This window comes from Acyrthosiphon pisum, chromosome A1, assembly GCF_005508785.2.
Source record: "Acyrthosiphon pisum isolate AL4f chromosome A1, pea_aphid_22Mar2018_4r6ur, whole genome shotgun sequence".
Taxonomy (NCBI): domain Eukaryota; kingdom Metazoa; phylum Arthropoda; class Insecta; order Hemiptera; family Aphididae; genus Acyrthosiphon; species Acyrthosiphon pisum.
The window spans coordinates 43,705,551-43,721,501 of record NC_042494.1 but is presented as its reverse complement, the minus strand read 5'-3'; the positions used below and the strand labels follow the sequence as shown (position 1 = coordinate 43,721,501).

Here is a 15,951-nt window from a genome sequence, read left to right as displayed (position 1 = left end):
AATTGTATATTATATATTTAAATACAGGATTTTATACCGTATAAAATGTGTATAATACGGTATAATACGGTATAATACAAAAATTATTATACCCTACTTAAATACAATAGTATTATACAAAGTTTAATACCGGTATAATACAAGGTATAATACAGTATAATACAAAAATAAAATAAAATACCGTATTTTAACAATACTAATAATAACTAGATACCAGACTCCATATACAACAACATTATTCAATTATGATGCCCGACGCCATTTGCAACTTCGGCAATGTTTACATTTATTCATATACATATTTACTTATATATACATATATACTGATAATACTATTTTGCCCTAGTTGTAAATGGCTGCCAGCGTCATTGATAAGAAGAAGTCGGGTATCTAGTTATTATACATTATCTGTGTTCCAACCCAAAACAGAATTTAATTTAAGTTCAACCAAATTATAGAGAACCGTTATAATTACAAAAAAAATCATAAAAATATTATATTATATAGGTAATATTTTTATGAATTTTTAGAATATTTTTAAACCTGAGAAATAATAATTATTGATAATCAGATACAAGCCACGTAAAAGCTAAGGATTTCAATAAATAGATCAACATTTATCAAAATATTTTTAAAATTCAATTATCTCTAAAAATAACAATATTTATTAATTTATATAATTATTAATAATAATTAATGGTTAAAAGCTCGCATATCATGATAAATATTTTTTGAATTACAATAAAATAATAACTTAATTTATTTGGTAACAAATTGTTTTAATATCAATATTTTGTTAAAAATTGAATAAATAGTTAGGATGGCTGCAATAAAAAAAGAATTCAAAAATATAGAAGTTAAAAACAACTGAATTTCAGATCTATGAATTGCCAATTAACCATATAATTAAAACTAAAGTTTTAATTTAGAAATGAAATAATGAGTTATAACTTGTAATAAGCACTTAGGGTTTGTAATTTTGTACATGGAAATGGAGATACGTATTACGTAACACGGAAGACTTGCAGCACTCCGCGATTTGAAGGGCTACACCACTGTAACAAAATCTGATCACCTTTTAGAGTAATAAAAGATTTTCAACTTCAATATTATCTTTTCTGATGTGAAAGTCAATAAGTTTATGTTTTTGGGGGTGGAAAAAAAAATCCACTACTTTTCTTATTAATTGGAATAAACAAGAATTTTTACCCAAAATCAGTTTCGAAAAAATAGATTTTATTACTTCGTTGTAAATCAAAAATAAATAACCGTAATTAGATAACATTTTAGATAACATTTTCTATTAATGATAATATAATTTATAATTTTTTTAAAGTTATTTATAGACATATAGTTGATCCCGTGCACTTCGTTTCCCATTAAATGTACAAACTCTATATGACCCAAACTTTGTTCAATTCGTTATTTAATATTTGGTGGATGGCGTTCAAAACGTATCTTAACTTTTTCGTTGCCCGGAGTAAAAATTCTGATTCGCAGCGGTATATTATCAGGTAGGCAATCTACCTATGATAGATCGCGGACCTGTGCTGTTTGTACGTAACTTGATAATTTAAGTCTAAACTATCAAAGTTATACCAAGTACGTCACTGAACTCCTCCTAAACTGCTGGAATAATTGTGAATGCCGAATCTGTCGACCAATATTTCCTCCTCGTCCACGAAGACGTGGCTATGGTCCATTCGTTTATTTTATGCACGTAACTTACCTATATGTGAGTATAATACGCTCAATATTTACGTAATTCCGATACATATAATATCAAAATACAAAGTGCAAAAAAATTAAATGCATTGAATGAATACACTGATTTCGCGGCAACCAATAATAATTATTATTTATTATTATAATAGTTTTAAAACCCATGACAACCATTTATAAACAAAAATTTCCACCGTAAATCTCTAAATCTCTGTTTGAGGACACCCCCTGGTTGGACCTAGGGGGATGATTTGTGAATCTAAACAATCCGGGGCGTCACCCAAACGCACACAAAAAATGTCATCAAAATCGGTCCAGCCGTTTAAGAGGAGTTCGCTTACAAACACGTACAGTAGAATTAAATTTATAAAGATTAAATTTTCTAGTTTTTTTCTATAAATGTCGATAAATAATTTTTCGTTGGGTCAAAAGTTTGAAACATTAAATTCATGGTTTCTCATAAGTTTTTATTATAGTTATTTAAATATATTAAAAAATATATATATGTAATAATGTTATTTTTCTTTAAATACAGATAATATAGAGTATAGACTAAATTTATCAAAACCACAAACATTTGGAAATAATTTTGTAGTTAAAAATATATAAAATATTAAATTTGATGGTCTATAGTTGGATATTTATTACAAGGTTCCTTAAAAGTAGTTTATTTTGAAACCAAAAAACTTTAAAAATATTTAAGCACAATTTGTTCTTATAGAAATTTGATGTTAAAATTTAGACAAAATTAGATAAGTATTCAAATTTTAAACAAAAAATTATAATTTTAATAATTTTGATGTTATTCAAAAATATTATGCGTGGGAATTTGAAACTTTTATATAATTTACTATATTTCATTTACACAATGACATTTTAATATATTTGGATTAATTTTAAGCTTTTGCCTATTTATACCAGTATACCAAGAACTGATGAATGGTGCAAACTTATTCATGTTCTAATGTTATGCAGTATTCAGTCAAAAGTTAATAATAATTATTAATATTTACTATCATAATAGTAAAATATTATTTAATATTATATTAAATACAATGCTTTGGGCAAAATTTAAAACAACCTTAACGTAATACGAATAACTAATGGAAAATATTATAATAGCAAAACAAATATATTATAAAATATTTTAGGCTGACAGACCAACTCCGTTCAGAATTGTTTTTTTGTATCAATGATATATTAACATTGAATTAAAATTTAACACATTTATAAACCATTACAGAGGCCAACTTGACAGTCTACATTTACTATACAGGAGAGCAGTTCCCACATGCCGACCTTTTTTTTCATTTTGAATGAATTATTTAAAAGACAACAGATTACCAACAGATGTTGAAACGATTAAATTAATAAAAAATAAAATAAAACAATTACTATCATCTATCACTATTACCAAAAAATCAACAATGAATTTTTTTTAGGTATTAACTATTTACATAAATTAAATATTTTATACTAGACTCAGCATTTGCACATAGAAATTCATGGAAAACCGCTATTACGGGAAATCGTCTTTAGCAGGTTTATAGGGTTGTAATGATCATTTCTGGCTGATGTAAGTCAAGCAGCTATGTGTTTAACATGGTATTTGGTTGTAAGGTTGCAAACTTGTAAAATATTGGATGAGTATAATGTTGGAAAAGGAATATTTTTGACAAATTGGTATAATTACTAAATAGATATAAATTATCTTTTTTATCTTGTTTATTATATCATAAGAGTTTTTATGTGGTCTTATACAAACAATAATAATAATATAAACTACTATTTCATAATTATTGATGCAAATTTTTATAGTATGATTGTTTTTCAAAAAAATACAAATATGTAGTATGCATTTAATGAGTAATACATTATCAAAACAAATAATTGATTCAATAAAATTATAGACCTGTTGAAAGAAATGTCTAAAAATGAAAAAGCAATAAGAATTAAGTAGGTTAGTATTTTAATAAAATAACAAATAAACATAAACTTTATGTAACTATAATCTAATTAAACAGTTCTAATGTATACACCTAATGTATCTTATATTCGTTGCTAAATTACTTTATATTTAGGTGTGTTGCAAATAATATATTTTTAAAAATAAAAGTTCAAATTCAAAATTATTTTTAAATAATATTTATTAATAGTGTTTAAAAAACAAAATATAATGAAAATATGTATGTTAAGTATAATATATTTCATTACAATTTTTTGACACTTTATTTATTTGAGAAAATATTGTGTTTTTTTTTTTTATGAACAAATTACAATACTTTGAAAGAATATATGGCAATGGTATATAGTTGTGTGTATATGTAGAATTTAATAAAAAGCGCAGTTTACAAAATTTAAGTTGAGCAAAAAATTCCAGGCCAAAACAAATGGATAATTATTAATTATAGACCTTTTGTAATTATAATTCTTTTGCATAGTGAATTATTAATTATTATTTGTAAATTATTATTATTTGCAACACAATATTTACAGTTTAATATATTGTGCACAGAGTTGATAAATATAAAATAATAATAATTTGTATACAAAATATTTAACTATGCATATTAAAACTTAGGTAAATGATAACTTAATACAAGTATTTATGAATTTATTGAATAACAAACAATTTATATTGACATTATTACCCATATTAATTAATATGCATTATTATTAATTTATATAATTTGAACATTTGTAACAAAAATATTTACAATTACAATATTATACCAAGTAAAAATATTATTATAATTGATTTCAAATTAGGCGATAATTAACATATTTATTGAATTACTACAATGTGCCCAGAAATTGGTAACCAATGACCACATATATTTTTAATAATAATACCGTGTAACAATATTAGATTTGACATTAAGCTCAATCCATATGTAAGTAAATTATTAAAATAGAAAAATCTTTCACTTCAAAATTCAATAATATCTTGTTCATAATATACAATATTATACTAAAATAACTATAAGTATAATAATGATTGTGTAAGATCTTAAATAGAAAAATATATAAGTATTACAATAAAACCAAATAAAAAAAAATAGTAAAATCACAATTTAATTTGCATTTGGTAAATAAAATATTGGCAAGAGTTACAATAAATGTGTGTTACAGTTGATGAAACCAATAAAAATCAAGTCTCTTAATATTCATGGCAAAAAAATGTCTTAATTAAGTTTTTTTTACATCCCCAAAAATATTAAGAGATTGACTAGACATGCTCATTTTTAAAATAACCATGATAAAAGTATCTGTTGAAATTAAGTACAAAGTATATTTTATATTAAAATATAATTAAATGACATTATCTTATTAATTATTAATTATTTTGAATAAATATCATTCATGTATACTTGATTGGACGGAAATTATTGACATTCTTAAAGGAATGTCAAATAAAAATATACTTTTTATTTAAAATATTTAAATAGGTACATTTATGAAAAATATTTGTTGAAAAATAAAATATATATATAATATATAAGGTTGAGGACCAAATGATAATCATAATGGTTGCGCAATTAAGTTTATACATAAAAATATGTGATGTTAAATAAACTACTTAAAAACAATATTAAAACATACAGTTAAATTAATTATCTGTAACTTGTCTAAACAGATATAATTTGTTAATAAACATACATAAGTTACATAACGCTGTTAAATATTCTGTTGTTTTTTAGCTTTTAAAAATATTACTCGCAAACCAGGCTGTCAAGAATTTAACTTGTTGTGTAACAATATTGTGTCTTTTTGTAATTTATACAATTCTTCTTCAATTTTTTCTGTAATTAATTTACGAGCTTCTTCCTCAGTCGCATTGGATTCTTTCAATTTTGAGACTAATCCTTTTAAATCTATAGGCTCACCAAAATTAAATGTTACCTTACGACCAGTTCGTAAATAGTATGGCGGTTCATTAGGCAATATAGTTTCCATCCCAACATGACAAATAGGTACAACAATAGGTAAAATAGGGGATTCATATATCATTTGACCAACTCCCCATTTTAGGCGTATGTAATTTTTGGTCATATTAACACGACCCTCAGGGAAAACATGCAGCCATTTACCTTTAGACAATAGTTCTACACCAAACTTAACTGCTTCCTGTAACAAAATGGATAACAATTATAAATTAAATTTTTTTTTACATTAAAAAAAAAATATATTATTTTTAATATTTTATATTTCGGGTAAAGCAAGGAATGTATTTATTTTACAATTATTATTTTTTTTGAAGTTTGTTTTATTTTTAATGATTTTTTTCCTATAGGAAGTGCTAAAAGTTTCATACAATTTTATCTATGAATTGGATCTAGATGATATTAATAGAAGATAATCTCCTACAACTATCATCATTTATATTTTGGATAAGGGTATTATAAGCCGTATTCATAGTCAATGCTGAAGAATAATTAATGCTTAAGCTAATTTTGATAATTTAAAAAATAAAAATGTGTGATAATAATTAAAAGGAATATGTAAGGTAGGTCTCAACCAACTTTAATTTAAGTAATACTTTTTTGTTTATTAAGCCAATCTGGTTTATGAATCTCATTTGAGTCATAAATACTTATTCTGAAGCATCGACCTTAGTGTTTTATGAATGTAAAATAATTTGGACTATTATGGTTTAAACATAAAGTATGATCATGTTGGTTTATTTTTTAACTTTGTGTTTTAGATCTGATAATGCAATAACAAGAAAGTTGCATACTGTTTTAACTATAACTAAAAAATTGTTTGTAACAATTTTATTGAGAAACATTAAGGTCCAGTTGTGCAGAAATATGTTGGTTCAATAAATAGTATCTGATGATTTTTGTGCTAAGCTATGAATGTTGAGAAAATTAAAATATTTTATAAATAATAAAACTATAACTACATTTCAAACAATGTATTTAAAAAAATTAAATTAAAAAGTAAATATATTACATAGTAATTAGGGCCTGGATTTTTAAGCATAAATTATTGTTAAATATATACATATTTATGCAATCAAAAATTGAAAAATATGCAAAAACAATCCTTTGTTGTGTAGCAAAAAAACTAAAACATCTTAATAAAAATACAAAATATATATGAAAAAAAATACAATTGAAATATCAGTATACTTCTGCTTACAAATGTGTATTTAAAAATTTAATTTGGGAAATGGCAATATTAATTTTGCGACGAGTACCAAAATGATGTTATAAAATGTTAATGTATCTAATTCAAAATACAAACTAGTAGTTTCCGACATATTAAACTTTAAGAATTAATAATAATAGTCTATGTCCCATGATACTAGCCCAAGTGCCCAGCCATAGGTGTATTTATTCACTGGTCTAGAGCAGTCACCTTATCCACCTTGGTAGTCACATTTTAGGGTTGGAAAATATTATCATTTAAGAGGACGCTACACAGATATTTGTTGTCTTTGTCTTACAAGTGCGTAACCTAGTAAATTTTTGCTCAGCAGATCACGTTTATCTCTGTCAGTTTAAAAATTAGAGTGAATCGATCTATAATGAAACTTGATAGTAAGAAAATTATCTGTTTGTATATGTCTTCTCGAACTATGGTTTTATACTGATATGTATTGTTACACTCATATTTGTTTCTTAAGAATGTTTATGAAATATACACTTTTGCACAATGTATAAATGCCCAATAGTATGAGCTTAAAAATTTAAAAGGTTTATGGTTCAAAAGATTTTCCAAAAACCATAAAAAAACATGAATAATCCATAAGCCGCATGGGTTAATGTAGCAATCCTAGCGACTGCAGCGCAGTCTGTGGCCGTTAAAATGTGCAACTCATTTTGGGATGTTATCAGAAGTAATTTGGTTTCCTTATTCTAGACTTCACGGCTATAACATTAAAATGCTAATAAAATTCAGATCTTTTATAAAAAAAAGAGTTTTCTATACTATATTCCACAAGAGAACGTTCCAGTTCTGAGCATTTCTCTGGATCACCCTGCTATCAAAGCTGGTTCCTCTATGGGAGTGTCACGTGAGGATGTGCAGAAAAACCAATTTTGGTTGGGCCGTGGCATATTTTCTCGTGGAGTAGAGTATAGCAAAGTAATTAAGTTTCCTTGAATAAGGATTTGTTGCTAAAAATCCCGGGAGCTAGGAACACTGGCCGATATGTGCACTCATAGCGTTTCCGCAGTTGAGTGTACGGGCCAAACCACTCAGAAAACTATTAAAAATGCTTATAAATTAAAAAAATTTACATACTATTTTTAAATCAATTAACTAGCAAACAATACAGTATAATATATCCTTCCTGTTTGATCTAATATCTAATTTAACTTTTTTTTCATAACTATAAACAAATAAATATTATTCAATAATAGGTATTATATTTTATGTTATGTATATAATTATAACTGTTAACCTTATTACATAGGTTAATAATTCGGAAACTACTCATTGGAATTTTGATTTAAATACATCAACATTTCTGCTAGAAAATATTTAAAAAGGGGCGGTACTTATTTGAAAATCAAAAGTTTGTATAGCTACAAGACACTCAATAAATGCTTCAGAAAATGTCAAATATTTAAAACTTATATTTAGGTATATTACAAAATTTCAAAAATCAGATTTTGAATAACTTTATTATTAAAGAAAAAAGGGGGTGAGGAATGAACATGTTTGGTGAATCATCCTGTATATTCAAAAAAAAAATATGGGTTATAATTAACATTTATTGATTGTAAAATTTTTAGCAAAGATTAGATTAAAATTTTACATTGTAGGTAAATACTAAATACTATATTATACTTAAGTTCTATACAAATAAATATAGTTCAGTGGTAGTAATAATCACAACTACTAATTGTTATGTATTATATACGATGTAAAATACATTTTTGAGGATATATTTGTAAAATCTTTTTTTTCTTTGATGGTTTAAAGCAGCGTTTCTTAAACTGTGTTCCGCAGAACCCCAGGGTTCCGTGAAACTTAAGTGCTATTTTTTCAAAATTTTAAATCGATCTCTGTGTTAAATTTTGGTGCATTCAAAAAGATAAATATCCCTAATTGTCACAAAAGGCTGTGTTGACACTTTTACCATTTGTAACCACTAATATGTGTGAAACAGGGTTCACCACCTATGTACCAACAAAAACAAAATACCGCAACAGACTTGATGCCGAACCTAATATGAAATACAACTTTCATCAATAAAGCCCGATATATTAAGAATATCTGTAATAATAAAAAATAAGAGAAAGCTGTGAAACACATAATATGTGTGTTATGTAATGATATTATCATTAAAATTTAAATTAAAAAGTCCTTTTATTGTCTGTAATTTAAAATATTTTTTGAATTAAATACAGAATAATGTGTAGGTACACATTATTATTAAATTAAAATATTATATTTTTTATTGCAAATAATCCTTACAGAAAATTATACGTTAAAACTATTGAAACAAAGTAAGGGTTCTAATTGTTGAGCTATAATAACTACTTTTGGTTGTAAGCTAAATAAAAAAGCTAAAAAGCTAAAAAAAAAGTAGGGGTTCCACAGATAAAAAAGTTTAAGAAACGTTGGTTTAAAGAAATATTAAATACCAATTCTAAAATGTAAGAGAAATATGCACCTAAAAGAAAATGTTATATCATAATATGCACTAACACATACAAGAGAAAATAGAAGACAAAAATACATATTATGACCAAACCAAACTACAGAAAATTAAAAACTACATTAATGTATATTTATTGTTTTCATTTTTTCTCATAACTACATTATACTTGGTAAATTAAATATAAAGTTATCAAAAATTGAATATAATTAAATTAAACTACCTACAAATTAACATGGGAATCGCATCCAAATTAAGTAATACTCAATATACACAATACCCATACTGTTTTAGATTTAAAAATTGAACAATTCTAGTCACTATTTATTTTCCATATTTTGCAAATATGTGTGTGGTATAAAAATGTTTGTTAAAGAAGAAAATTAAAAAAAAATTGATGTTCAAACTGAGGAAGAAAAAACTATTTGCATAATTTTTGAACATATTATTTCATATTTTATATTATTTTACCGACTAGGTATACATAGCATATCTATTTAATATTAATAAATGATAGGTAACTGATCAACAACTGTATTATAGAATTAACATTTGGTTAATTTTTTTTCTTCTAGGTAGCTAATTTCATTAGATAATATCAATAAAAATTAATTAGTATCAGACTATAAACAAATTTTATCTAGTTAAATAACTGTAAAAAATCAATCAGCTATGGTTCAATATATATGACCTTTAATGACATACTTAATAAATCAATAACACACTTTTAAAAATTGTATTCATTTATATACGCATTTGAATAAAACAATCCATCAAAAATCCATTGTTAAAAATCATAATTTATGTACATATTAAAAGTATAAAAATTGATTATCTAATTGAAGTTAAAAATGATAATAAAATATACCTAAAAGCTAAGATCCATCTTAGGTAGGTATATTTTATTATCATTTTTAAGCTAAAACCCATCTAAACTCATAAATATAAGTACCTAGATAATAAAGATTACTGCAATTTTATAACATTAAATAATAATTTATTAGGATTATTTCAAGTTTAAACATTAAATTTATAAAATAATATAATATAATAATAGGTAATCAATGAAATTCAATTTTTTTAAATTTATGAGTCAATTTGTGTTATCCATGAAACATGTAATTATATTTTGTATTTATATTGACTAGGTTAGGTTAGGTTGACATTTGCATGGTAAAATGCAAAATATTAATTTATAGGTAATATAAAAGAAATGAAATTTACCTGATATACTCCGGCACCTCGAATGGTCGGCACACATTGTCCAAGCATAAAAAAATGTGCACAGAATGGGTTTGTAAAGCATATGTCATTAGCGGCCAATGCCCAGCGCATTTTATTTGACATTATTAAATTCTTCCAACCAAGTGCGGCTAAAACAACCCAATATATTTAGAGTTGACATAAAAGTTTGGAGGAAAATGTATAACTACATACCCCAAATGCCAGGATCATCAAAACATGAGTCGTGATTAGATACTGTAATGAGTGGTATGTGCTTGGGTCGATTGATCGCTTTGTCAAATGAGACAAGGTTGTACACTTTTGCCTTGTTAAACCATTCTACAAAAACATACACACGTCACACAGGAGGTATCCCTTACATGTATTGATGAGGCATGCGGATACTTACTGATGAAAATCTTGCTGAATATACCGACGGCAGCTAATGTGATGCAAGACGCAACGTTCCAAATTATCCGTCGGTTCCTGAGTTTGGGTAAGACCCAATCAATGTTGTACTCTTTCTTCACGACCATGGTTGGTTATAGCGATTTACATCAGATTTGGATTTTTATTAATATCGGTTTGCACGACCTTCTTTCTGGTCGCGTGTTACTAGCAGCGTGCACGTTTTAAGAGGGCTCCACTCATCGATTCGTTGTCGCGTAGGTACATGTATAACAAAAAGCAAACAAGACCGGAAAGGTATAAATATATTGAATTCGTGAATAATAAATGAAAACGAGAACGGTGGTTGTAGGCAAGACGGAATAGGAAATTTTTAATATATTTTAGGTACGACGACGACAACAAAGAGGAGTAGCGAACGCGGCGACGATCGACCACTACACTACAGTCTACGGCCGCGGTGAGCGGGATTACTTATTGGCAATAATAATATGCATTATTATTATACCTATTATCGTTCCGCACGGGCACGACGGCAGCGGTCGTTATCTGTTATCTCACGGTCGTCGCGGGTTCCCCGTGGTGGTAGATAACGGACACGTTGGGTAAGCGCGCGCAAGCGTACCCCACCTCATTGGCGCCCATGATGGTATTATAATTTATAAGCGCCACGCGGACGACGACCGTCAAAAATGCATAGGTACGAATAAACTACGGAGTACGGATATTGTTATTGTACCGCACTTCCACCGACCCTGGTTAAGAGCAGGTAACAGGTTCACGGCAGTGGTTGTGACTGGACTGCAATTTCCACATTTGTACTTGAAAGGGGCGCATTGACCCGGAAGGCTACATTTTCATTAGATAGTGACATATTATACTGTATACTGTATGGGTAGTGTGTATTGTAATAAATACCAAATAAAACTATAATCAATATAATTTTTGAAAAACATGCGACTATTTTTTTTATAATTTTATTTAAATGTATCGAGTGTCGAGTATATAGTGCCGCTATACTCCAAAACCAAGTATCTAGTATCGCGATACTGCTTTTCGAATATATTGCCCAACTCTGGCCTACTTCGGATAAAATAATTCAATTACCTATTGAAATCAATAGTAATAAGAAGAGAAATGATCGGTCCACTATCCGATATTCCGATGACATTTTCTATGATGATCTCATTGAATACTATATTAGGTATACTATATTCATCAGAAATCAGATTAGTCTTGAACCTTGAAGATATAACTTTAGCTAAATTTGGAGTCAATTATGAAGTTTATCGTAAAAAAAAGCCCGCATAAAAGTAATTCTGACTCGGACACTAATGGAGATAATGATCCAAAAACCACTTATTCAATTGACTCCACGGCCCACGCTACTCGGAATTCTAACAGTTCAAGTATACATAAACGTAAAATCAGAAAATCATACAGTAATGTACCTAAGGTTTAAGGTTACCTAGTTACTTATTCATTTTTGAATTAGGTACACCAAAAACACAATATTGGTGTTGTCAAAAATTGGTTTTGAGTAAAAATTCCCGTTTTTCCTTAATGTTTTAGATTCTGAGCGAAGCCATGAATGTATTGATTTTACAAATGATTTTTTTTTTCAATAGTTTTCAAAGAGCAAGGACAAAATCGATTTTGGCTTTTGGTGTAACTCTAAAACAAATGATTGTGAGTACATGAAATTTTCACTGAATGTTTAAATTATCCTTTTCTATATATGAAAAAAATTTCTATATACCAAAAAATTTTGAAAATATTTTGACTTTTTTTGAGATGTTTATGGTCAATTTCAAATTTCCATTTTCTTAGTTTTTTTTCCTATAAATATAAATAAAATTGTATTTGTTGGGCCAAAAAACGTGAAAATTTAATAAAAAGCCCCTGATATATAGTTACAATAGCAGTGTAAAAATATTAAAAATACATAGGCACAATTTTTTTTATAATCATTTAAAGTTTAAATTTAGATGAAATTTAACAAATTGAGTATTTACTAATTATTTTGTAGTTAAAAATTTATAAAATGTTCAACATTTATAGCTAAGGATTGAAAATTTCATACAATACCTACATCACATAAATAGGTTATATATAACTTATTTTATTTACAATAATATCATCAAATATACTTAGTAATATCAATATATCATATAGGTACACATAGAAATATTGGAGTTAAATTCAGTTTCAATCAATTGTTAAGTAACTAAATGTTAAATTAACTGTGATTTGTATATTAAATAACAACATTGGAGTGTTGTATTGAATTTTGAGTCTTACACTACGTATTGTTAGAACACTTATTACGTATGTCGTATATTCATTATTAACCATATTCTAAATTTAAAATGAAGAAAAAAAATGTACCTACTCTAAGTATATGAACTATTAAATTAAGTTTTTGTTGTGTAACTTTAAAATTATTTACATTAATAACTTAACAATTTCATGTTTAGTCATTTTAACATCCAATATTTTGATAACCGACAAGCAATTGTTGTTAATATAATCATAGAAATGTTAATTTTACTCTTAATAAATTGTTAAATAGGATAATAATATTTGTGGTTAAAACAACAACAGAGTTTTTTTAATTTTAAGATTTACTACTAACTATGCTTAAAATAACAATTGCTACATAATGTGATTTTGAATTATGAAGTTGTTTGTTAAATTAAATAATTTGCGTTTAAAAATTGTCTTAATTCCTGACATGCAGGTTATAAAAATAGCATATTATGTACATATACCTATATATATATATATATATATATATGCATATGTATTAGGTATTTACAAATGTTAAAGAATTAAAATATATTTAATTCAAGTTTTAGTTCAGAACTTACTGGATGTTATATTACTAATTTGCCTGATCCCACTCCCATCATTACTAGAGTTTTAGCTAATGGTAAAATATATGTCGCACTAAAATATGCTTTGTAAAATTGTACCTAAAAATGTCATTAGCAGTACCATTAAAAAAATATATTTTAATTTTTATGAATGAAGAAAAAATGTTCCATTTAATAAGATTTGTTATTTATATTTGTAGTGTAGGTATCTATTGTTTACATTGAATTAAAAAACTGTATATATATTATATTGTTTTAAAAAAAAATATTAATTACCTACATGAAAAACAGATTATATATATTATTTTCAACACCAAAACCATGAGATTATTTAGAAGTAATAAAAGTATCTATGGTTATTTTAGCAATAATATAAATTAAGAGACTTGAATTAATAGCTGGTGAAATACACAATATATATTATATTTACTATATATAATAGGTACATGACTTTGGAGTGTCCAATAATCCTGGAGACTAGTAAATACATCACCTCCAAACTAGGAAAATAAATATATTATAATATAATATAGGTACATTTATAATATATTATATGCATACAATATATATAAAGGTAAAATCATTATTAGTTATTACTGTACCTATCACAAAATGGGGAATATGCGAAGATTGTGACAATGAGAAATAGTATTTTGCGGGCTTTATAAAACTTCCAATAATGAAATACAATCCATGTCCCATAATTTTAATGTCTAATGGTTTAACGCGTAGGAATGTAGGTAGGACATTTGTTAGGTAATAAATGTGGATGCTCGTCAAGGGATCTAACCCCGTTGGGTGAAAATAAAACTTGATACATTTTTTCTAAAGAATTACAATATTTTTAAAACTGCTTGTTGTTAATTTAACACTCCGATCGACAGCTATTGATTCACATAAAAGTTATTTTGAACACAATAAAATATTTTTAAATTTATATACTACATGTTATTTTGACAATAAGTGGAATTAGATTAATCTATAATTGGTTGTCTAATGGTAAACAATTTAAAGATGTTAAATTAACACCAAAATAATTAAAAATTACTACCTTTAAAAGAACTCATTTTGACTTATACGTCTGATGTGGTATCAACCCCAAGCTTCTAGTGAGTGAAAACCTACACGCCATCTTAATTATTTTAACACCAATTCGTGATAAATTAAATAATTTTTCTATCTGTGTAGGCTGACTGACTGTCTTCGCTTAGAATCGTTTTTCTTATACAATGATACTATATCATTGAATTAAAATGTAACACCATCCATTACAATGACCCACTTGTAACCTACTGTACAGGCGTACAGCAGAGCGACACCCGCTTAACCACATTTTTATATTTAAGTCTGTCACTGCCGTTTAGGCAATTAACCTATTTAACCTGCTTCGATTTTTTTCAACAGTAACTTTTTTGATAGGAAAGTGAATCTAGTTGGTGCATTCGGGAGGTAAACATTTAAAATTTCCAATAGTTTTCAAAAGCGCCGGGAAAAACAACATACAAATTAAGGAAAAACGATCATTTTTACACAAAATCGGTTTTCGTCAAATTGATTTAAGTTTTCTGTGTAACTAATAGTAAGCATGACATTTTCACAGGTTATTTATATTCGCATTTTCTATAGGTACATAATAACATTTTTTAAATATTTTGATTTGTTTTGAACTGTTTAGGGACATTTTGCGTTTTCAATTTTATTAGTTTTTTTTTTCTATAATTGTCAGTAAAACTTTATTTGATGGGTAAAAAAGCTTGAAAGTTGAATATTATATATTGCTCCTAATAAATATACTAGGATTCCTAAGTTAGGAATATCATAGGCTGATTGACTATCGCTCAGAATCGTTTTTCTTATACAATGATATTATATCATTGAATTCAAATTTAACACCATCCATTACAGTGACCTGCTTAAGTAGGTATTACAATTGTAATCTACTGTACAGCCACTTGCCAACCTTTTTTTTTTTTTGTCTGTGTACACGATAAGTAGTCGAAATAATCAGGGCTTGAAACCGATTGAAATAATTTCGGTTTCGGTTTCGTATATGTATACCGGTTTTTAATTTTTTTCGATTTCGGTTCAATTTTTCAATACTGGTAT

General features: G+C 26.5%; 1 protein-coding gene across 2 annotated transcripts; it reads right to left on the bottom strand.

The window, feature by feature from the left end:
* Positions 1-4,781: 4,781 nt before the first annotated feature.
* Positions 4,782-11,491, bottom strand: LOC100165481 (tafazzin homolog). 2 transcript variants are annotated; one of them, XM_001946933.4, is made up of 4 exons: positions 10,971-11,481; positions 10,775-10,900; positions 10,562-10,710; positions 4,782-5,850 (listed from the first exon to the last, which is right to left on the bottom strand). In XM_001946933.4, exons 1-4 carry the CDS (start codon positions 11,095-11,097, stop codon positions 5,455-5,457), a joined length of 798 nt encoding a protein of 265 aa, XP_001946968.2. In that variant the 5' UTR covers positions 11,098-11,481; the 3' UTR covers positions 4,782-5,454. The 2 variants fall into 2 exon arrangements, with proteins under 2 accessions (XP_001946968.2, XP_016656025.1); XM_016800536.2 differs by lacking the exon at positions 10,775-10,900 and having other exon boundaries at positions 10,971-11,491.
* Positions 11,492-15,951: the final 4,460 nt, after the last annotated feature.